Source organism: Osmia bicornis, chromosome 8, assembly GCF_907164935.1.
Source record: "Osmia bicornis bicornis chromosome 8, iOsmBic2.1, whole genome shotgun sequence".
Classification (NCBI taxonomy): domain Eukaryota; kingdom Metazoa; phylum Arthropoda; class Insecta; order Hymenoptera; family Megachilidae; genus Osmia; species Osmia bicornis.
In genome coordinates, this window is record NC_060223.1 from 9,416,055 (window position 1) to 9,440,439 (window position 24,385).

General features: G+C 35.3%; 2 protein-coding genes, 1 long non-coding RNA gene and 1 other non-coding gene across 14 annotated transcripts; 2 read left to right on the top strand and 2 right to left on the bottom strand.

The window, feature by feature from the left end:
• Window positions 1–53: 53 nt before the first annotated feature.
• Window positions 54–1,026, bottom strand: LOC114875256. Its single transcript, XR_003789228.2, has 3 exons — window positions 820–1,026; window positions 235–464; window positions 54–146 (listed from the first exon to the last, which is right to left on the bottom strand). It is a non-coding gene; the product is annotated as an uncharacterized LOC114875256 (long non-coding RNA).
• A 146-nt stretch (window positions 1,027–1,172) lies between these two features.
• Window positions 1,173–17,039, top strand: LOC114875248 (protein numb). Of its 4 annotated transcripts, none has more exons than XM_029185333.2 (10): window positions 1,173–1,600; window positions 10,463–10,624; window positions 10,740–10,811; window positions 10,871–11,089; window positions 11,202–11,388; window positions 11,477–11,734; window positions 11,987–12,007; window positions 12,583–12,765; window positions 12,840–13,348; window positions 13,496–17,039. In XM_029185333.2, exons 2-10 carry the CDS (start codon window positions 10,487–10,489, stop codon window positions 13,802–13,804), a joined length of 1,896 nt encoding a protein of 631 aa, XP_029041166.1. In that variant the 5' UTR covers window positions 1,173–1,600; window positions 10,463–10,486; the 3' UTR covers window positions 13,805–17,039. The 4 variants fall into 4 exon arrangements, with proteins under 4 accessions (XP_029041166.1, XP_029041163.1, XP_029041164.1 ...); XM_029185330.2 differs by lacking the exon at window positions 1,173–1,600 and adding an exon at window positions 5,257–7,449; XM_029185332.2 differs by lacking the exon at window positions 1,173–1,600 and adding an exon at window positions 8,104–9,750.
• Window positions 2,967–3,130, top strand: LOC114875324. Its single transcript, XR_003789242.1, has one exon. It is a non-coding gene; the product is annotated as a U1 spliceosomal RNA (small nuclear RNA).
• A 1,314-nt stretch (window positions 17,040–18,353) lies between the features above and the next one.
• On the bottom strand, window positions 18,354–24,362 carry LOC114875213 (blood vessel epicardial substance-like). Of its 8 annotated transcripts, none has more exons than XR_003789211.2 (10): window positions 23,657–23,749; window positions 23,175–23,349; window positions 22,838–23,090; window positions 22,377–22,744; window positions 22,061–22,218; window positions 21,835–21,937; window positions 21,556–21,696; window positions 21,288–21,453; window positions 20,403–20,656; window positions 19,907–19,992 (listed from the first exon to the last, which is right to left on the bottom strand). XR_003789211.2 is itself a non-coding variant. In XM_029185248.2 (9 exons), the coding sequence occupies exons 3-9, from the start codon at window positions 23,049–23,051 to the stop codon at window positions 19,928–19,930; spliced, it is 1,215 nt and encodes a 404-aa protein (XP_029041081.1). In that variant the 5' UTR covers window positions 23,052–23,090; window positions 23,175–23,349; window positions 23,657–23,749; the 3' UTR covers window positions 18,354–19,927. The 8 variants fall into 8 exon arrangements, 2 of the variants coding, with proteins under 2 accessions (XP_029041081.1, XP_029041080.1); XR_003789212.2 differs by lacking the exon at window positions 23,657–23,749 and adding an exon at window positions 24,278–24,362 and having other exon boundaries at window positions 19,909–19,995; XR_003789215.2 differs by having other exon boundaries at window positions 19,909–19,995; window positions 23,211–23,349.
• Window positions 24,363–24,385: the final 23 nt, after the last annotated feature.

Genomic DNA, 24,385 nt, shown 5'->3' on the forward strand with positions numbered 1-24,385 from the left:
GGTGGTTTTGAAACCATCCCCCTCGGGAATTCCTCTTTAGCGAAATCATCCCCCTCGGTTTCTGGAAGCGGAGGATCGAAACTTCGAGCTCGCCGAGTGCTGTGTTATCTACTTCTCTCATCGGCGATGACATAAGTGTTAATGACCTATCGAAATAATGAATATGAAAATTGTGTTCGATATGCAGACGGTATGTTGATGGAACATTTTTGAAGGTCATGTTTTCAGAGGCACCTTGTACGTCGTAGAAAAATACAGAACTCTCGTTCACTTTGCGAATGTTTTATCGATTAAGTTATTTTCAGTCCCTGTTGAAATACTTTCGATGTGTTATTAATGTACAACTTTCTCTTTCTAATAATGAAAAAATTGTTTTAAGGAAATTGGTATTCTACTTCATGATATGTTGGAAGGCCGGACACCGCAAATTCTTATCCCAGATCCATCGTAGATGGGAATAACACCTGCGGACAAGTTGGAGAAACGATACTTATCGCGTATATTTGATTTTGCAAAAGCTAAAAATAATGTTCAAAAATGAATTACAGATTTATGAAAATATTATAACTAAAATTTAATATGTTATTAATAAAATCGTTAAGAAATTTCACAAATCTTTTCATAATGCAGTTACCATGGCATGTTATCAATGCATAACACGAACAATGCGGTTCTTCGAACAATGCGATTAATTTATCCAGAGTGTAATTATTATCTATAATCCCTTCTATGAAAAAATTAATAATTTATGAATTCTCTTTTTACATATTCATAACCAATAAAAACTACGATCGTGTTATGGATAATGTATTTGTATACCTGAACGTATCCATATGAAGATATCTTTATAGAGAAAAAAAATGAATGATTTAAAAAATGTTTTCAAAATTTTCTTAACGTGTGTTCCTCTTTCAAAAAAATCCTATGTCGTGATCGAAGAATATCGGGGAGGGGACGGAAATGGAGGGTGTCACCATACAGGTTTCCGACGTTTCCAGCGGTAATAGAACAGTATACTGATAAGAGAAGCAGTAGTGAACGGTGACGCGTGCGCGTTACCGTAATAATGCGCATGCGTTTTAAGCTACGGTCGCTCCCGATACGCGGATAGTTGGAGTCAAGTGTTTACGAAAACGGGCCCCGGCTGGGGGTTTTTCGCTGCGTTGCGGATCTCGCTGTCCGGTTTCGGCTACCACGGTGAAAATGCCGCTGTGAAAGAGAAACCTGTGCGCCGTGTGCTCTTTACGAGCTAGCTGCGGCACGAGGAAACAGCGTTAACTGTCGCTCGCGGATTTTCACATTACTGGTTTCGCTGATTGCGGCATTATTATCTTTCTCGCGGCTCCTGTCACTCCCTCTGTTCCTCTCTTTCCCTCTCGGTCTCGTCCTTCCCCCACCAAATCTCATCCCACTATCATTCTCTCACTTGCTCTTTCACCGCTCTCTATTCATCCACTCACCACCGTTGATTCCTCTTTTCTGTCCTCCTTTTCGAACGCCAGTTTACGCCAAGATTTGACACTTGAAGATCTCGTCGCTGTAGAAGTGCCGCGGGAGTTTTGTAATCGTCGGCCACGGAGCTCCACCGGCGGTTCGACAGGTGAGTCGAATAATTCTAATTGTCAATGGGTATTTATTTAAAAAACTGGTGTCGTTAACAATGTATACCTGTCACTGTGTGAGTCAGCTAAAACAGGTATTGTAATGATCATAATATATCGTTGCGATCATAGACATAGCCCCCTCCTGCGGTTGCTTCTCAAGTTATCGATTTCGATGTAAATGCGACCTTTCTCGACCACGGCTTTACTCGCTCGTCCTTCTCGCGCACGTTTATTCTTGCGGGATCAACTTCTTTGAACGATCAATATCGCGCTAAACATCGATTCCGCGCATTGTCATTGGGCAGAGGAAAAGAAAATAAATGATTTCTTTCATTTTCCTCTCGCGTTCATAAATGGTTATCTGAGATTCGAGCGTAACACTCTGTATATCGCAACCCGCGAGTAAAAGGTAACGCTCTTGTAATACGAATTAATTACACGGACTGTGGAGACTGACAGTTAAATAGAAGCTGTTTTCCAATAAACAAGCGTCACTTTTAGAAGTAGGCATACTGGAACCTGGTGTCAAGAATTTATTTGTCTTTGTACACCTTAGTATGTCTGTAAATATTGATTCGTTAAATGTTGATTAATTATTGTAAATTGGCCCCTTTATCAATCTAAAATTAAAAAACATAATACGAGGAAACATTACATACGACCAATGTTCCCTCCAACAGGTGCGCATGCGCAGACGCGTATAAGTATTTTCCGGCGCAGCTTTTTTTCGCGCGACATTTGAAAGATTAGTTGTCAAATTTTTCTACCCAAAAGAACGACTAGTTACCTTCATAACAAAATTTCAAATATCTACTCTGCGTTAACATCAGTTCCGACGACAGACTTGTCTTTGACTCATTCTCCTTGTCATACGATGGTACAGTACCGAGCATAGTAAACTTCTCTAGGTCCTAAAGTCTAGAAAAAATAGCAATGTAGGGGAAAGAGATTCTAATTCAGAATTCAGATATTCAGAATTAATTTAGTTAACGAAAATAACGCATCACTAATTAGGGGTTGAAAAATGACAATTGATTTCTTTCCACTAAAGTTATATGCATTATGTACCTAAAATTGATTATCACGTTCTTTCTAATTTAAAAAGAAGTATAGAGTAAAATCGATTCGGCTGTTCTTCTTTTATTATTCAGGCATATTTTCAACGTTATAAAACACTAGATATACAACCAATCAATTTTAGACAAAAGATCAACGGATATATTGAACAGAGATTAGAAAGCGCCTATTGATTTCAATCACAATTGACTGTTGACCACCAGATGACATTCGTTTTGAGGAAAATTCTCGCGAGGAAAAAGAATAGTGCATGTAATATAATTAATCGGTATTGATATTTTGTTATAACTTACTTGGCGCGGAGGACACCGTGATCAGGAAGGCGGTTCCTTCTGGGCGAGGCCCTTCCATTGCACTGCGGTGGGGCTGAACCTTGCGAATACTCCTAATGTGGGTATGTCGAGCGCACAATTTTTGGTAGTCGGGACCAGCGTTCGCGCTGTCCCGGATTTATTATGTCGAAAAATAACATAATTGAAGGGGTTGCGGCAAAAAAATGAAAATTGAGAAAATCCAAAATTTCTTATCATCCATAAAATAATAATTATTTTATAACACGGACAGTGCAAGAATTCAACGTTTTTCGTTCAACGATTAACTCTATCAACGGAGGGGGTAGGTATCCCGTAAGCGTGTATGTACAGACACGTATATTTCACCCTAGCGAAATGTTCTCATAGAAAGGTGACGCACGGAGTATCGTGGGAACCGTCTCGCCCGATATAAGGCACCATGTGCATTTTTATAGGGCACGTAGACATCCAAGTAGCTTATACAGTCCTTTGTAATGAATCAACGATTCTTCTGGCCAAGTATTGACCCGAAGGATTCTCGAGTGCGGCGTTAGTTGCCCTAATCCTTACGACTTTCGCTACGAGATTTCGATAAAAATTTGTATAATAAATATTCGATAAAAAATAGAGTTCTATTTTAAAAAAATATAGGGGTGCATCGTCTTCACCCTCGAAGTGAACGTAGCAGCAGTGCTTCGTACATCACGTAAAAGGCTCCCTTGAACTTTAGAAAAAACACGGAAGCACTATTTTCAGACTGTTCCTAGTATTTCCCAAGAAAACAGCTTGCTACTTATTGGATCGATTACCAAATTGAAGAATAGTAAAAAGAATTATGTAATACACCTATAGTGGCACTACATTTACATGTACATTTACATTTGTATTGTAGTACAGGTACCTTTATACATACGAAGCTACCTGCCGGTTTGAAGTTCATGGGAATGTACTGACATGTGGTTTTTATCTGAGACCATATGGTGTATCAGAAAATATACAAAAAAAATCAAAAACAAATCCAGCACAGATATTGATTTATAGCTGTTTGATTATTAATCAAGCGAACAACTTGGCAAGATATTAAACACTTGGCACTGTTAATCAAGTTAAAGGACCTGACCTGCCATAGAAGAAAATTCTAACAGTAAAGGAACATTGTAGATGTTACCTCATTCGCTATAAAATTCGAGAAAAAAAGGATCACCTAAACCATCACGACATAGTACCTTCATTCAAGTCGACTAGACCATTTAAGGCTTAACCCTTTCTCTACTATAGACGACTATAGTTCTCAGGAATTCTTATCAAATTTCTTATTGCGAATCAAATTTTGTTAATAAAAATATTGTATTTACATTCGGATATTGGATATGTATACACACCGATAGGAATTTTAAACGGCTATTTAAAAAAGCTGACACATCTCTTCCGGAATGTGGCGGTACCCCATTCAGTTACAACCACGTACATTTCTTCTCGCTATAAGAGGGATACCTCCGCTAAATATAAAAGCATTTCATTTGATAAAAAACTGCGGTTGTTTGATGTGTAGTCTGATGAAAAATTTGTTTATTGAAAACTAACTTTCTGTTGCTAAAGATTTGGATATAACTATGAAATAGACTATTTAATAATTAAAAAAAAAAAAGATGTAGGAAGAGACCACTTGGTTTCACAGTGAACCTCTCTTTTAGTCCTGTCTTAGCAGATGTACGATCATTCGCAGCAGCAGCTGCACTCACCGCCGTAAACTTCTAGCACCAACCCCGATCTAACCTTACCTGAAACTTCGAACCATCGAAATCTTTCCCAAACGTACAATTTGATAGACGCTAAAATAATTCCATCGTATTATTTCGTTAGAGTTTCCACGATGTTGATCGAGCTCGCTTTTTGGGTTGCATAAATGCAACCGAGAAACCGGTTTTTCGCGTTAAAACTCGGCTTTGTTGGACAGCGAGATGTTCAGAGGAGATGAAAACAAGCATAGCAAAAGCAAGTTTGTTTTACAATAGGAAATAAGGCACATGGGATTGATTGTAACATCCACGGGTACCATGTAAAAGAGGGGATTGATTTCGTACTTGAATGGATGGAATGCAAAGACGATAGGAATTATTGGAGTTCAGATTTATTATAATTTTCAAATAGGCGAAGAATTAATGACGGTAATTAATTGTAACTGCTACAATGCGTGCCCCTTAAAGTTGACTGGAATGAATTTTCAAGCCCCTGCACAATACCAAAAGTAATACACAAATCGGTACAAGATATGTACTAATCAATTACTGATGCATAGAAGATGACATCAGTAAAATACCGAAGAGGGGACAGGGCACCAATGAAAGAAGGTGCATCCCTGCCACACCGTAGGACCTGGGGTAAAGAGACCTGGGCCAGTTTCAACCATGGCATTCGCTTTCCGAGTGTTACAGGGGGGGGTTGTTGTACGTTACTTTGCCACATTATTGGAAGACGAAGCCTCGTCGGACTCTTTTCTGTTCAAAGTGAAAGTGAATACATTTACTCCGTCTTATGACCGCATTGAAGCGATGCCAAATGTGATTGACAATGTGCAGTGTTCTCAACAACTTTCCTTCGACGATAAACAGTGAACAGTATAATTCCTGCTACACGCATTAGCTATCGAAAGTTTCGTTCGGTATACGAATTAATACCTTCACCAGATGGCGCGGAAGCTTGTCGAAGAAAAAACAGCAATTTTATTTAAACATTGTCAAATACTTCTGTGCGGTCATATATTTATTCAATCTTTGTTGATAATTTTATCAAATTATTTAAAATCTATCAATTTTCTAAATAGAACATTGATCGCAAAGTTGAACGGTGAAATATTTTTACGTTTTAATTTTGAAAAATGTTCAATTGACTGGTAATATTTTACGAAGAAAATCAATTTCGCGTATCGTCGTTTATGGATTCTGCACCGACGCGAAAAATCAAACGTAAGCTTTTAGTTCCGGTGAAATCGCCGGAAGTGACTGAGCGTGACGACAACAGTCCTAACGGAAAAACGTGGGAATTCGTACTATGGCTGTTTCGTCATTTCGTTAACCACATAATATAATTTAAATATCCATCAACGAATAAACATTTTCATTTTCTACTTAACACTGTAACTAACAATGTTAATAATCTGTAAATAAAATGAAAGATATTGTATCGACAATCTGACGACGAACCCTTTGCGTATCGTTTAAATGTTAAAGAAAAAAGGAGTATAAATGAAAGAAAGGAATTTTCACTATTTTAATACAATTTGTAAATATCTTCGTAAAAAGAAACCAAAAGTGTACATACGTAAAAGAAATTGAACAAAAGAGTCAATGTTTTCCTTACGAAGTCTCGACGGCATTTCCAGCCAGGTGAAAAGAGAATAATACGAAACGTTTGAAAAGGAACGTCAAGTTCCAGGTAAATCAGAGACTGGAATCGTCATCGATTAAAAATAACTAGGCACGGAGAGAGATTACCAAGCGACGATGATTAAGAAGCAAAAGCCGAGGATTTCGCGTGGCGAAGATGCCTAGAAGCGGGTAACAGGATACAAGAGATCCCCACTACTGTTTTGTAAGGTGAGCTAGAACAGAGACAACTAAGAGAGGATAGTTGGAATCCCACTCTAGGTAGGGTCCATGACGTCAACCTCTAGGGCCAAGTCGTACGACCAGTTTGAACTGTTTGCTTCTGACAAGAAAGAAAGAAAGAAAGAAAGAAAAAGAAGAGGTCTCTTTACCCGTTCGTCGATCCGTCCCGATAGGTGTACATTTTTACCGGCCGGCTTCTGGCAACGTCGCGCTGCCATGCCTATTTAAAACATTCACTGTCCGTGAGAAGATCGAGATTGTTTGAAACTTTACGGCTCTGATTTGATTGTCGATTAGACAGAATTTATTAGGAAACAGTGGAAAAATATAGGAAGCGACAAGTTGTTCAGTGTATTGAAACCTCACGATGAAACTCAGTCTGTTGGAGATGATACAACACAGTGGTCGATCAGGAAGTTCTCACAGTTATTCGCGTTCTCAGTGTCGTTTTCGATCGTTGTGTATACAATTCTCGAATAAAAGAGATTTAAAAAATCTTTCAATCGAATGACCAATGCTATACGGAGTCGTTGTACCCGTGAAAGTGTCCTTGATGGAATAACACGATATAATGTTGGGCCCAAGTGTATCGAGGGTGCATAAAATAAAATAGTGTTGTTTCGTTCGAGGATTATCGTTTAAAGTGTCCGAAAAGTGGAGGAACGTTCGGTGGTAGTGTCACTGCGCATGGTGTACCAAAGGAAATAAGGATCAAGGGAAGGACCCAGGGGTGTTTGAATTGTTGATGCGGCCGCTATAGCACGTTCTGAAAACATCAGCGTGTGGAAAGAAATGGGAAACCATCCATCCGCCCACCAACCGCTCGAAAGAGCTACCAGCCATGCTGGAAATGGTATTCGCCTCTCGGTACGTTGCAATCTTGTTTTACATCAACGATAACTCTCGTTAACAGATGCCCACGTGTCGAGGCTTGTTTCTCGATGCAGTACCGTTAAATGGAGCGTTAGTTGAAGCAATCGGCCTTTCAAAGCTTGACCCTCGATTATCGAGGTTTTAATTAATCAATCGCGTTACGAATCTTAGGAGCACGTTTGTAAATGAGAAAATTAGTTGAAAAATTTCCTTTCTATCGCGTAACGGAATAAGGATAAAATGTGGTAGGAATCTGTAGAATGTACGAGGGGGGTCACGTGACTGGTGGTACAGGAGGAAAGGTGATGATTCTACCTGGGAGAATACACCTCGCTACTTCTTTGTTCGTATTTATCGATTTTGATTGAACGCAGCCTGGAGATAACTCGTTGAATTTAAAACAATTCAAGAAATCTTTATTTGAATTTAATTTTAAGAAACTTTTATTACTCATTTCATGATTGCATAAAAAGTTAATACCTAATAAATTCTAGCTGTTATGCGTGTATGTATGAGTCATACGTTTTTTCTCAACATCAGTAATATTCTTTTCTTCATAAATGGTAATTTAATCTATATAAATCAAATCGAGATTTAGGGGTAACTGACCCTTCTGATCCCCCGTCGCCCCCCCGCACCCGATTGCGCCACTGACTGAAAGGATAAAGCATTCAAACATTGGTTGGTATATTTGTGAAACGTACTGTACCTTTAAGCGGTAGTGCGTAAAGAAGATATTCAACCAGCCTATAAACAGATTTTACTGTATTTACTGTGCAAAGTCATGTGTCTTCACATAAGTGCTTGCACTAGACGGATATTACACAATTAAGTGTATAACTGGTTTTGCTACTATCACCTGGGCTGATAAGGATCACAAGTAGGAAAGGAATAATAAAAGGGTTCTGCAAGAAGAGGGACACCTGTAGAGAGATTGGAACAGTTCCAGGAATAACTATTAAAAATCCATTTTTTTAGGTGTTTTTCTTACTCGTTTTCGACGTAAACGACTTTGATATTTTATCGTGTACAGGTGTAAATATCTGTGTTTGCTTTAAACCTCGAGCGTGATATTACAGGGTAAATGAATAAATTTAAATGTCTACGCATTTAATTGTTCCGTGACCCTAATTAACGTATTCGTAACTACTGACGTGATACATTCTTTTTTTCAAAAGATTTACAATTTTCATTTAGAAACTTACGATTTTTACGTTCGATAAAAAAATACCATTCATTACACGCCTCCTTAGCAATGACATGGAATCGATTTTTAATAAAACTGATTCATAGCCATGACACATATATAGATATGGAAGAGCCCCTGTGACAGGTCGGCGGTGGACCGGTGATACACCGGTGCGAGGCGGGTTGCCCAACTTAAGGGGCTAGAAATTTGAAGTTCCTAATTTCCTCCAAAATCTATGGACATCCTAACGTTGATTAAGTTAAAATTGTTTGAAAACTGAATTAAAAATAAAATGTACGTAGGTACTCTCGTCGCGTTCCGTTGATAAATAATCACGGATGAAAGTTGAGTTAAGTGCAAGGTATGCTGAATTGAAGCCAGCAGAGTTCATTCTCAAGTGGAATGTATGGGACGAACTTAATAAAGCGAGTTTGATATGATTATGATGGATCACGCGTGTACAAATGTGATTTATTGTTGCAATGAATGCAACTCTACTTTAACAGTGGCTTGACCTATAAAAGTAGTATACTTTAAAAGTCGGACAATTGTGATACACGAAACTCTCATTAGCAGATTACTTTCGAAATTATAAATTTATATTTTTCTTGGTAAAATACTAGCATTTATATAAATTTATATTTCGACCAATGGTCGGTACTGACGGTGTTTTTTAACACCTTGTACCCTTCTTTACCGTGGCATCGATGCATACCGTGTTATCATTCACAGGCGCGGCTGGACAATAAAAGCCCCCAAAGTGCTTTCTAAATATTTAACCATTTCACCGCGGACAAGTTATAGCTTTACTCGGCGTAGCATTCAAAGTTATACACGATTATTTATTTATCATGTTCAGAGTAGTATCTACCTGCTGTTCCCTTGGTGAAAATTGCGATACCGGATCTATCTCTTTATGTTTCGATACGCACGAGTTGTCTCTGCATGCGTAAATAACAACACATGGATTCTTTACCGTCATATTTTCTTTCACTCTTCAAGGTCGTACCTGATGATTAGTGTAAGACCAAACCAACATGCGAAACTGTTGCATGAAATACCACGAATAGAAAAATTGCCATCGGAAAAGATGTGGCATTCTAATGGTAATTATTTCATTAGACCAGTGTTTCTCAATCTTTTTCTTCATGATCGCTAATAGCCAAATAATACTAACTCTAGAATATTAAAATACCGAGGGTGCTAGTTAATATTTAGAAGGGTGGAAGGACAGACCCACCCTGACCCTTAACTTACATAATTACGGCAATGTCCCCGCTCCCATTTTCCTTGAAATCATCCTTTTGTTCTAACATTCGTCCTCGAATGTCTGCCTCGTCCTCCTCTTTTGCACGGCTCAGTGGCTCTCTTGCATTCTCTTTTTCTCCAGTATAACTTTTTACTTCAATGTACATCTCATACTCCTCGAAAGTGCTTCCTTTTATTCGCAAAAATCAAAATTGGCAAGTTCCAAAATTCTCTTCAAGGTTGGCGTGTCCAAACCAGGTGCCATTTGAAAGTATCTAACGCTACCATTGCCAGTTCCTCCTATTACCTTGACTCCTTTATTAAAACTCCATTCGGTAGGTTGGGAATACCTGAAAAGTATAAAGTATAGTTAGCAAGGTAGGAATTACCACTCGTAAAACTACCTCTGGGTACCATCATAAGGATCTTAAAATCGCGAGGGGACAGTCCACGTAATGCTGGTTCACCCTGGTCCCATGTGGTTTATCTTAAAACGGTGTGCTTCGTGGGATCAGAGAGTCTATTTAAATTGTAACGAAGATAATAAATTACTCTTTTCGTGATTTTCAGCGTGAGAGGTCACCGGGGAAAAGAATGGATCGGCTGCGACGAAGCTTCCGAGATAGCTTCCGACGACGGAAAGATCCTCATGTACCGGAATCCAGCAAACCCCATCAATGGCAGGCGGATGAAACTGCTGTTCGTTCAGCTACATGCGCTTTCCATGTTAAGGTATGAATCCTGCAATTAACATAATTATTTTAATATTCAGCAGGATAATTGTCCGATTTCTTGTACGTATTTATTATCAGGGGTGTCGATTAATATTTCACTTTCAATTGTACAGTACCTGGGATGTGTAGAGGTGTTCGAGTCAAGGGGCATGCAAGTATGCGAAGAAGCTTTAAAAGTACTTAGGGTAAGTAACGATGAAAGTTAATTATGAATACGTGAAAATTGAATGAAAATTCTTTGTAGAATTCAAGACGTCGGCCAGTACGAGCCGTGCTACACGTATCAGGCGACGGCTTGAGGGTTGTTGAAGACGAAACGAAGGGATTAATTGTTGATCAAACGATAGAAAAGGTTTCATTTTGCGCGCCGGATCGAAATCATGAAAAGGGATTTAGTTATATTTGTAGAGACGGAACGACTAGGCGATGGATGTGTCATGGGTTTTTGGCGTTAAAAGAATCGGTAAACGTAAATCCCATAAGTTGTTAACCTGGGTAATCAGGGTTAATTACAATCTTTCTATTTCTATCGTATATAAGGTATGAACGGTTATTGATTTATTTTCTTCTTTCAGGGAGAACGTTTGAGTCACGCGGTAGGCTGTGCTTTCGCCGCGTGTTTGGAGAGAAAACAGCGGAGGGACAAGGAATGCGGTGTCACGATGACGTTCGATTCAAAAACTTCAACGTTCACGAGGAGCGGCAGCTTTAGACAGCCAAGTCTTACCGAACGATTGCAGGATTCGCGCGAACGTGCAGTAGGTCAGTTATTTCTTCGATATCGTTTCTCCTTTATATTATTCTTCAACTTTTGATCATTGTCTAAAATGTGCAAGATGTTTTTCCGCAGATGTACCTCCGGTGAAACAGGTTTACAACCCATTTGCGATCGAGAGACCACACGCCACCTTGTCGATGCTCGAACGACAAGGTTCCTTCCGTGGTTTCACGCAATTGAATCAAGCTTCTCCATTTAAGAGGCAACTTAGTTTACGGATCAATGATCTTCCTAGTAATCTTGAACGAGCCCGTAGCCACAGCCTCGAGCCAACAGATTTATCGAGAATGCCATCCACTATGTCTCAAGTCGTACCTTCGAAACCATCAGGTAATTATTCTAATTAAGAATTTCCCAGGAAACGTTTACCTTAATATTACATGTATCTTTGATCGACAAGTGGAGATTAATTGTAAAAATGAACTTTGTGTTGCAAACGAGTCACTTCTGATAAATTGTTTGTACATTTTGTGTCTTGTAGAGTAATTCCTTTGAACAAAGCACATCCTCTACTCTGTCTTCTTTTACATAAATATTTCAGTTCTCAACACTGAATAATATGTTTCTTTACTTTTGCAACAGAGTTCGAAGGAGACGACGAAGGTCATTATTTTCTATTCCGTCACTTGTTCTTATTGCTTGCCCCCTTCCTTTCCTTCTCTTTTCGTGCTGAATGACGTTTTCTCCTCCGTGTTTAAATATACAGTTACATTTCATGTACACTCGTTAGACGGAATTAAAATAATAGAAGATACAGAAAACGAGAAACAATGTTCTTTGCTGTATTAGTTTTGTAGTTTTTCTCGAATGTACTTGTGTTAGAATACATTTTCATCTTTTACCGACACATGTATACTATCTCAAAGAAAGTACACCATTACCACTACATACAAAAAATAACATATACATATAAGAGTAATTAAAATATCTGTAGATTCTTAGTAATAGACAAGCCTAGTAAATACAAATGAAAGAAAAACTTAATCAGAGTAGCCATTAATGTTTTTCTTTTATCGTTCAGATGATTTTTTTAAATACCTTGTACAATCTCTGTCAAATATGTAACACGTGTTAAAAGCATGCACTTACTGTTAGTAGTTTTCAACACCAGTTCAAAGCACCGAATTAATCGTCGAATTACTGAAAGTTTCTTTATGGTGATTCCTATTTTTTTACAGTGAGTCCAATACCGGAAATATCGCCTGGCGGTCAAGATAGCGTTTCAGCTATGTGTCAGCAGCTTTCACGAGGACTTTCTCTTCTTTCGAGTAGCGATGATTTTGGTCCAGTGCCTAGCCGTGGTAGCGCAAGCTCTGTGGCTAAGCAACTCTTCACAGGTTCCACCAGTGACACTCCGCCTGGTATGTTAAAACATAATTAAACGTTAGAATTTATTGAGAATTAAAAAGAAATAATTATTATCGTACCATTACAGTAACGATCAGTAGTTCGCTGGATGAATTAAAGCTACAAAATGGTCCCAGTTTCAATAACAACAACAACAACCATAATAACAACAATAATAATAATGATAAGAACGATGATCTCAATAATTTAAACGAAGGTTCCAGCTGGCAAGAATCTCCGTCGTCTTCGAATCGTATTACACCGACTAGAAACAAAGCTACTAATCAAAGTCCCGTTCCTCCAAGAACAAATGCACCCACTCCAGTCATGATGAACGTTTCAGCAGTTGCCAATGCTGTTGGTGTATTCGGTACACCGTCTTTAGCAAATTCCGCCTTTAGTTCAGTATCGACATCCTCTCTAGGAAGTACATCCACGTCACCTGCAAATACATCGGTACTGGTTAATTCTGGGATCGCATCCATAGCATCAGCACCCACTACTACGCCCATTTTGCCGGCTATTTCTAGTACCGTGGCTGCTGATGTTAGTCAGATTAGTCAGATTGCAGTTTCGAATACTATTTCCACTCCGCCGGTAAGTGGTTTTTAATTTTTTTTTCTTTCTTTTTCAAACTTAACTCTTAATCGGTGAGGTGGTGCATACGATCATGATTTCTATCCTGTTATTGATACTAAAAATTAATCTGTATCTATGAAATTTTATAATACTTCATTATTTCAGGTTCAACCAGTTTCAACAACAACACCATTGCCAAAACCAGAGCAATGGCTGGGTAGTATAACCAGCTCGGTACCATCATCAGTGCAATCTTCTTCGCAAGGACAAACGAGTCCCCGACGAGCACCATCGCTTCACGCAAGAGCTCTGTCTCTGGGATCAGCCGCGATGGGACCAATCGCCAGGACCGGCCCGTCGGATCCGTTCGATGCCGAATGGGCCGAGATTGCTGCGAAAAATCTCCAACAGTCGAACGCAACGAATCCCTTCGTTATGCCAAACGCGACGCAAGCGTTTCAGGTGCAGTTGTAGCGGCAGGAATTTGTTAAGGGAGTTCTATCGATAAGGGAATTGTCGAACAAGTTTTCATGAAATTTGGTATATCACTAGATATAGTTCCTAAAATTACTTGGTTAAATTTTTGTGAAACGAGGGGTAGTATCAAGCGTTTATACGGAGTAAGTCAAGCAAGGATATCTCGCATCTTTTGATTAGAATACGTACCGATAGAATTCCCTTGAATTGAAATACTATACATAAATTGTATAGTTGTTGTTGCATAGTAATATCTTCGTAAGAGAAGACTTCATTTCAAATGAAGGAGAGGCCATCTTAAAGAGATGTTTAATACATACTGATGACGATGTATAACAATGAGCGTGCACAAAACGCGTGTAATCCCCTGACATGTTAGGTAGTTTACGCACACAGCATGAAAATATAGGAATGAAAGAAAAAAAAAATCGTTGGGATCCTATGTTGATCATTAGGAACGAAATTTCATCGGTTAATCAAATATACAATGTTCTAGATATGAATGCACTTATTCGCGGAGCAAACTAGACGTTGTTGATAACCCGCTTGACCCTCTCAGAAGTTGAGCTGATCAATTTTATTTTTTAGCGTGAAGAATTTTCTAAATGTATTTATTTGTATGCGTTTACAATTTGTATTGTACAATTTACAATTTAAATAATTTACTGTATATTTGTTCGTTCTTAATGTTCAAGCTAAACTTAGTAAGTTAATTATATTAATTAAGGTTAATCAGTTCGACTTCCAAGAGGCTCACACTTAAATGTCTATTATGATGTACTTAAAAGAAAGTATACAAATAATATTGAGTAGTATAGATTAGAAAAGATTAATATCATTCCTGCACGAATAAACCAAAATTATCATGCACCCAAGATTATTCAGCCGCCTATAACATATCGCCGAAAAAGAGCAAAAATGAATAAAGCAAAAAACCTAAATTAATGAATTCCGTAGATATAAGGATACACGAAAAGAATTAGAAAAAAAAAAAAAACGACTGAAACGTTAATGAGAAACGTGTCTAGAAGGTGGCCAGTACTTAAACGTGAAAATGAAACTGAATGATTGTTACGAATTACTTAGGAAAACGATGGAAGCGTTTATGATTGGCATGAACAGAAAATTGTTTTACTATTTGCTGTGCATGCCTGGTTTATGAGCTTGGGTAGCACAAACTATATCATTCGTTAACCAGCAGGATAATTATATGTGAATATATTCAACAGAAAAATGATGACGCCTACGCGTCGAATCTCCCCCACACACGCACATGGTACTTAAGCAAAAGATGTTGAACTTTTTAGAGTCGAATATGTATTACGCTATTGTCTAGTATTACGCATTGTCTAGTAATGTACATGCAAACAAGTCAAGCGTTTATCGTAAACTACTCTTGTAAGGGTACGACGACAACGTGTAAGCATTGATGGTCCACGTTCGTGTAGGGCACGCATGAGGTGCTTTTGCATTAATGAAAAGAGGATAGAATAATATTTATGATAGCCGTTTCACGAGGCAACACGGAAATAACGATATATGTAAAGTTATATGATATTGCCAATTGTTATAGCGTTATGTCAGTTGTTGAATGATTGCGGGGAGACACGAACATTCTCCATTTTTGACGTAACGATGAAGAAGAAGATTGAAGTTATGTCTTAAAGTTCATTTCTTTCTTTTTTTTTTTCTTTGTTTTTTGTTAGGTACACTTTTGGTTTTTCAAAATATAATTAACGACTGTCCGTTGCACGCATGAACCTCGTTTCTTCTTTTGGAAAATCATGATTTTTTAAGGAAAAAAAAATAATTTTTACCCTATTGATGAAGTTTGTTTAAATGAAATATAGATTATGTACATTGTTCTTCTCGTTTTTAAACATGTAAAAAATGTGTTAACGTGAAAAAGTTGAAAAGTGCCATAAGACAAGTGAGGGGCAACGATTATTTCCATTTGGTGTTTCTGTTTTTACTATAGATCTTTTTCCTTAAATAGGATTAAAAATATTTTTGAGACAAAGCTCTAGATATATTGTTAAATTAACTGATCATCTTATGTTTTAGAAAATAATTCTTTAACGAAAGTAAAGAAGCCGATAACGAGAGTACTTATTTAATGTACTGAACTTGACAAAAATTATACATATATTAAGATATGTATATGTAAGGCAGGGTGTTCCTAAAGTAAGTAGCAAGTTGAAACATGCAAATTCTTCATGTTAAAGGAAACTGAAAGGTACTTTACGCGTTCGCGTACATAACACTATCAACGTTAAACATTCTAATACATCAAGGAGACTTGTAATGTATTTCTTCTTTCATTGTGATAATAGATACGTATTTAAATTATCTACTCGGTTCATTATCATGCGTTTAATTAGGTTGGTGTGAAAGATTTGACGTACAATTGAATCCAAAATACTATTTATCAATTAAAATAGTCAATGTTAACGTTCATAGATGAATCTTCTGAATCTATGTTTCCAAAACTTATAAATAAACATCCGTAGTTTTATTTCGATAGAGCATTACATCGATACGATAAAGCTTTTGCACAAACCTAATATTTAACACTTAAATCGTTACAGTAATTTTTATGCTTTATACAAGTTCGCATAAATGATGGTACACGAAACGAACGTTAATGTACGGTTCCTGTCCTGCGAAAATTTCTGTGACCAATGTATACTTTTGAATTTTCCATAATGTTGAGACAAGTACAAGAGAATGAAAAAGTTGAAGGTTTGAAGAATGCAAGGGAAAATGAAACGTACCAAACCCTGAAAAAGCGATACAAGAAAATGGTAGAAGGGATCGAAGAAGAGAAAATTAGCTAGGAAAATGTCACTTCGAAAAATGTAGTTATGTTGATAGGAAGAATCTGTGATGGATGACAAACTGTCAAAATTATTTACTGTTCTTAACGCTTAATCGATGAGAGCTAAAGCATTGTTAATTTGACCTATAGCAACATTAACTATTTTCTTAACTATTTAATTAAACGCATACATCAAATTTTATATTTTAAAAATTGCAAATCCTATCGCGTATTCAATAATTATTTTTCACTAAGACGTAGGTTTACGTGTCTCATCAGTTGAGTGTTAAATAATACCAGAGCAAGTATGTAATTCAATATGTTAACTGAGTCATTTTTTCAACCAGAAAGAAGCTGCTTCCCGCACGTGTAATAAAAAGTGAATAAAGAAAAGTTAATTTATTTTGTACGCTACATGTTCTAATACGATGTATTTTCCTCCTAATTAAAGAATAATCATGCAATTAAATATGAAGATCTTTATCTCGATTTCGGCTTCCTTTCATTCTATTCTAAATTAGCAAAAGACCAAAAAATTATTGAAGTGTTTGATAAATTTACATATAGATTTAATATCATGGGGGTGCCAAGGACCCCGGAGCATCAATTGACTGCATACCGACCTACCATCGGGGTTCCGAGGACCCCGAAAGCATCTATTGACTCTGCATACCGACCTATCATCGGGGGTTCCGAGGACCCCGATGGCAACGACACTGGCGCCACCTATCGGGAAATCGCGGAAACTACTTGTCGAGTAGTTTCAGGTCTTTTCGTATAGATGGCGCAATGGTCGAATTGACTCTGCATACCGACCTACCATCGGGGTTCCAAGGACCCCGAATGCAGCGACACTAGCGCCACCTATCGGGAAATCGCGGAAACTACTTGTCGAGTAGTTTCAGGTCTTTTCGTATAGATGGCGCAATGGTCGAATTGACTCTGCATACCGACCTACCATCGGGGTTCCAAGGACCCCGAAGGCAGCGACGCTGGCGCCACCTATCGGGAAATCGCTGAAACTACTTGTCGAGTAGTTTGCGCCGCTTTCGTATAGATGGCGCTAAGATCGAATTTAAAAGAATTGTTTTTGGCGGGTTTTTTAAAATACAAATTTATCAAACAATTAATTCAATAATTTTTTATCTTCATCAGTAATAAATTAAAATATGTTTTATACATAATGTTTAAAAAATTGTCAATATAACAAAATATACATACGTTCGCAACATACTGAATATACTTAAACAAAACAGAGAAAAGGATTGATTTATAAATATCTTTTTCTAAAACTAATTTTTTTATTCCTCTCTTTAAACTTTTCATTATTGTATTCAATATGGCTTAAATTTTCTTCTTTCATTGATACCTCTGTGTATACCTAATTATATGCTAAAAACGGTTACACATAATTATAACAATAAGAAACAATAAACAATAAAGATTAATAATGAACAATTTACATCCATTCAAATAAACAGTTAATGTCTCTTACACAGATACGAATATCATTTTCAATTTAACATTATACAAAAAGTAATTTGATTCTTTTTCATAAAATAAAGAGAAAATTATTTTAACAATCATGATGGAGTGATTATTATCCAACCTTTAAACTAGTTATAATATTTGGAATAAAGTATGTTTAGGAGTATAATTTTACATATAAAAAGTTTTCTTAAAGTATGTATTACAACCTTAACTGGGCATTGAATTCAATTAGCAACATTTGAAAGTATTATTTTTTTAATACATTATATTACAGACTAGACAAAATTGTCTTCCAGAATTTTCTTTGTTTTTTTTCCTCCTAAAAGTGTATCCAATTATTGAAACCTGAGATTTTTTACTTCAAATTTCGCTTTTCATTCGAATGTATTCTTCTATATTCCTCTGTGCGTATTAATTTCTTGTTATCTCTTTCACGAATAAGTGATTTTTATTGTAATTATCACTTACAAATAAATTAGGTTCAACATTAACATTGTTTTCTTCTTCAAGCAAAAAACCAATAATTATGATTATAATATTATTGTATCAATTTCTGATAAATTTACGATATTAAACATTAAAAGTTATATGCATTTTTTTATTTTTCTATCAGCAATGTATATCAATATAAATATTCTATCAATATAGCTCATGTTGTGGTTTTATTACCATTCAGCGCTTTCTGGCGTAACTTCCTGTACTTCTAATTTGAACGCCGTTTTCCTAATAGTGCTATGATATTATGACTTACGCAACATTTTTCTGTATGAATTTTATTTAAAAAACAGTTTTGATTGTAATGTAATAACCAGTTGCCAGCGGAAATCGCCAACTGAAACAGTAAACACTATAAGTGCTTCATTACATTTAATTATTTTAATCATCAACAATAACATCTATGAAGGAAATTGTCTAAAATCTAACTATACCTTCGCCATTATATTTGTTACATCTTAATTGTTCCATTAAATTTTCTAAATTGTTTTGCTGTATTATTTGTTTCATCAAATGATTTTAGAAATAACATAGATTATTGAATTTGTGAAAGAATTATTGAAAACATAATGACAGAGGATTGATCATATTACACTTTTATAATTTCCATTTTTCAACAGTATTATTTATATTAAATTTAATATTATTTACTGCAATACATGGATTTCCGCCAGGAACTTTTTTAAAAATATATTGAATACATATGTAAATTAGTGTACAATAGTACTGTATATGTTTTTCCTTGATAAATTAATAAATGAAATGCAAGTAAAAAGGCACTATATCTGAGTATGGGAAACAATCAGGTATTTAGGCCTCCCTAATTTCTTTTCCTCTATCAGTTCCAATAAATCACAGATCTCTCACTAAAGAAGTTACGCCGTTGTGAAAGAACAACTTCCATTCTATTCCATTCCATTTCAATATACATACATAAAATCGTATTCATTCAATATTAAACATATGCATATGTTAAGAAATAAATCAGTGTGAATTATAAACAGCCACTTTTAAACCAGTTTTAGTGGTATTCAATAATATATTGGAAGCATAAAGAAATATATAATTGTACATCGTTTTATAAACTAGGATGGAACCATTATATAACTATGAACAATCAAATCTTTCCTTTCAGTATTAATTATGCTTGACTAGTTGTGGGAAAAATGATCAATTGGCAAGAGAATGTTCAATTGTTCCACACTCAGCACACCATACTATGTTTCCAGAAATGATAAATATTTTACATTATGTAAAAAGACCGGTGTCGCTTTATATTGACTGCTAAGGATGACATTCGTCTAATGATCATTTCATTAAACAGGTGTTTCATGATCAGTCTCTTCAATTCTTCCCAATCTCCATGCATTTGGATCGCCTGCTGCTGCAACGAAATAATATAAACATTTTTTTTACTTATTTTCCATAACATTAATTAAGATATTTAAAATAGTAATATATTTGTAATATATAAATTGTGTGTATATATACAATCACGATATCTACATATAAATAAGAAAATATATTATTATCGGAATAATAATAATAATATGTATTACGTAATATAATACATACACAGAGGGGAGTACCAGTTAAGGAATTATAAAACTCTAATAATTTTCTACTGCGTACTAAAAAGACTTTTCATCTGAAAATGTTCACGATTCTTTACAATACAGGATATTCCAGAAAGATTATAAGTTTGATAATAATAATAATACAACATTGTAACTACAATTGTAAAATAAACAGAATATAAAATAAAAGTACATAAACGCAAAGACAACTCACCTGGAAACAATAACCAGAAGAAAATAAATGAAGTTACCCAATGATATTTGTATAAATCTATGGACATCCATTGTAGAAATATAACATAAATTTGTGCAAAGTAATTGCACAATTTGTGTCACAGGAATGTTACAAGGAGGACTGAACATTGCTGTGTTGCACAGGATGTAAGGTAGGTGTACATAAGTGATTGATGTGATGCAAAGTGTTGTTCAGCACTTCCTGAGTTGTGTACAGCAGCGGCATTCTTTCTTCTATCCAAAGCAAAATTAAAATTTTTGCAAAATTATAAAAAGGGTGTTCTGTATGATATAATAAATTTGCAAATGTATATCATTAGTATCAAATTTCATGCAAGTAACATGCCACCAATCATGCAAAAGATAAACAATTTGAAAATATACTTGTCACATAAACAATAAAGAAGATTGTACGTTTTTAGAATTAAATATACTACACATAATAAATTCCCATTATACATGATAAATTTATAAATATCAACAAAGATACAAAACGGTATTCAATGTAAATATACAACACACATGCGTGTGCTTACCCCACTATTCTACGTAAATGTAGTGTATTATAAAAATTTCTTACAGTTTTAGGTAATGTGTATATAAATAATTAATTACAGAGTTAACTTACACGCATTTGTATATTATAAGTTAATTATCTATATACATATTATCCTATACACATCTTTTAAGTGTTTTAATACATAAGTACATGTCAACGATTTACAAATGACATAATTAAACGGTCTAATAATTTATTAACATTTAAATCATACTCTTTATTATACTTTATTATAAGTTATTGCTTTTTTTTTTTTTAATTTCACACATTTTATTAAGAAAAAGCTATTGGTTGAAAAGTACTTACCTTGAAGTTGACGACTGATGAGAGCAGTAATACCTTGACTATCGCCCGTCTTTTTCACAACAAAAAGTTTAGTATCAGGATCATTTTCTAAGGCGCCAATACCACCTAAACCAATTACTTGTCCATTTTGTTGCTGATGACTGCTAGCAGCCATTGTTTCACTAACCTAATAAAAAATAATTATTAAATTAGAAATATCGTGAGCTGCATTATTAAAGAAATTTAAAATGATCAGTCAATACAAGAATATTTATAAATATAAACATACTTGCATCAATTTTTTGACTACATCTCTTCCCAAAATATGATCAAACACTGCCTGCAGAAATTGATCACTAATTATGCTTAATTTTAACTTGTCTCTATGCCATAATAATATCCTTGATTCTTCCATAGCTGTTATTGATACCTAAATATATCAAGAGTATCAGTTTATTTTCACAATTATATTTGGATTTACATGTATGTTAACCAGCAGGGAAATCACCCCATATTATTCAAGTACACACATATAACGAATGCATAAAATTGTTACAAGTATATAAACCTGAAAGTACTCGTCCGTTGATACACCAAACCATTCTGGAGAATCCAGGAACTGATGTGGGAAGACAATATGTAATGCTCTTCCATTTTGTGATACTACTAACCTGAAGAAGTATATGCAACAAAAATTATTAAATTACTGTTGTTTAAACATTAATTAATTTTTAATTGAAAAAAAAAGCTACCTGATAAACAAATATCGATTATTATTTATAGTGCTAACTTACTTTCCAGAAAGTACTAATGATAAAGAATCAACTTTGGTCACTTTTTCTTGGGCATAAACCTCTTGATATTTCAATTGCCGAATAATCTTCATACAATTTAATACTTTTTTAAACTGATGACGTGACACTCTCAGTGGCTGGAACACTGCAACATATACCTATAAAAATTAAAAGACTTTGTAATATTCTTTATCATATATGAAGAATTTGCACGTTTTGGCTTACTGTTTATTTTTTGAGACATCTTGTTTACTAACAAATAAATAAGTATCCTATAATATCAGATTAAACAATTTCAATTCCTCTCCTAACTTACCTCTTCAACTTCCCTTGAAAACTTGATAGGCCTGAGCTTATAAAGAAGCGTGCATACATGGACGAAGTTGATGGCAACAAACAGAGCATTCCAAAGAGCAGCATCTAGCCAACAAGCTATTGTCCAGCCCCATAAAGCAAGAAAGGCACAGCCCACGAGTAGAGTGCACCTTAAATAAAGTACGCCATGTATGCCACTCGGTGCGAGATGTGACAAGAGAAAGAAGGCATTGGCTAGTTGAAAGTATATGTGATTCACAGAAATTCCTTGATAGGGTTGGCAGGTAAGAACTCCATAGAGAAAAGGTGGAGGCACTATTGGCGAATGAGGAGAACCAGATCCTTGACTAACCACTGAGAGACCAGTAGCTGCAGAGTAGTTTTTTAATATTAGATTAGATTACAATTAAATTAATTACAAAATATTATTTTTCGATATTGTAATATCATACGCATACGTACCCCCTCTATCGTCAGTGGTCACATTCCTACATTCGTCGTCGTCATGATGCGTTGAAACTGGCGATAACACTTTTGATGTAACGGTATTATGAATGTTAGATGCATTTGTTAGACTGCCATTAATACCAAAAGATGTCCAATAAAGAAATACGAAGAACAAAATAGAAGCACGCCAGCCTTCTCGGCTTTCTATAGGATCAAGACAGATCCACATCCCCGCATCACCACAAAACTAAATCAATTTCGTCGTACTCTGTAATGTTAAAAATAAGATTAGAGCCAGTAGAATTAGATTACATATTGACATCATTTAAATAAATATTATCACATTTCGTACTTATTTATAGAAGATGTTAAATCGAATGCTATATACCACTTTCAAATATCGTGTCATTTTTCACATTTCTATTCTCAGCTAAAATTAAATCTTGAAGACGAATACCATCTTGCAGACTTTGAATGAAGGAAGGGTATTTGCATTACCAATAGCTGCAGGAAGACTATAGAAACATCTGTAATGGAAATATAAAACATGGTCATTCAAACATTCTTCATTTATTATAAAAACATCTTAATGAAAACTAACAGTAATTTAATTAATGTTAATTAATTAATAAACAAGAACCTTCAAAATTCAATTAAACCAAAGGTACCAGGCCTAAATTAATTATAACTAGTTAAATTTAAAAAGCTTGTCAATTTCACCGATGTAACTTAATAAATTCGTTAAAAATTTGTCTTTTATTCACGAATAAGTGATTGCGAATATTGACGCATGTTATAAAGTATCGTATCGAAATCAATAAACAACTTACTTACTCATGGAAAATTTGAAAAGATGTGATCGTACGCAAGGCATACAGATGAAAAAATCAACTATATCGTCAAGTAATTTATTAATCGAAATAAAGTAAATTCGTAATACGAAACAAACTTGCTTATCTAATAAACGTCAAACTAGCAGAAAGACGTTACTTTAGCAAGGACGAGTAAAGATGACGGTGGAGAACTAGGAAACAGAAGGGGGATAAAATAGGCCAGGCGGTCCTTAGTTTAAGGTTCGTTTGAAAATTTACTAATAAAAACTATCGTTTGCAACAAATTATACAGAAAAATTAACTATAAATTTTCATATATGCAATGACATATGAAATATTACCGATGAACTTTTACATTTAAAATTTGAATTTTAATTCTTTACAAATGTGTTGCATATCTTGTGTCTATCAATAACTAAGTATTCAAAATATGCAATGCAAATTTTGCATACTTATGCTAGCACAGTATAATTATTTGTTATGTCATAGAATATTAAACTGTTTTTAATATTCCACTTATCATTTGAAAATAATTAAAATTTTTCAGAATTCTCTACAATTTCGTTAAAAATAAAAGTATATCTTTGAATGAATCAAGGGTTTATATTTTCCTATTTTATACCAATGCTTGTTGCTTTTCATCGATATCAAAGGACGGCACTTCAGAAGAATAAGCAGTAGCATCTTCTACAATATCCAACAAACTATAGTCTAATTACATCTTGAAACG

What these genes read in the sequence shown, in the direction of transcription:
- LOC114875213 (XM_029185247.2), bottom strand. Translation starts at nt 23,051, where the DNA reads ATGTGGATCTGTCTTGATCCTATAGAAAGCCGAGAAGGCTGGCGTGCT. An exon ending in TCATTAGTACTTTCTGGAAA is followed by an intron (nt 21,938 to 22,060) that starts GTAAGTTAGCAC and finishes ATACTTCTTCAG; the next exon opens with GTTAGTAGTATCACAAAATG. An exon ending in TAGTCAAAAAATTGATGCAA is followed by an intron (nt 21,454 to 21,555) that starts GTATGTTTATAT and finishes ATTTTTTATTAG; the next exon opens with GTTAGTGAAACAATGGCTGC.
- LOC114875248 (XM_029185330.2), top strand. Translation starts at nt 7,375, where the DNA reads ATGGGAAACCATCCATCCGCCCACCAACCGCTCGAAAGAGCTACCAGC. An exon ending in CGTACCTTCGAAACCATCAG is followed by an intron (nt 11,735 to 11,986) that starts GTAATTATTCTA and finishes CTTTTGCAACAG; the next exon opens with AGTTCGAAGGAGACGACGAA. An exon ending in ATACTATTTCCACTCCGCCG is followed by an intron (nt 13,349 to 13,495) that starts GTAAGTGGTTTT and finishes TCATTATTTCAG; the next exon opens with GTTCAACCAGTTTCAACAAC.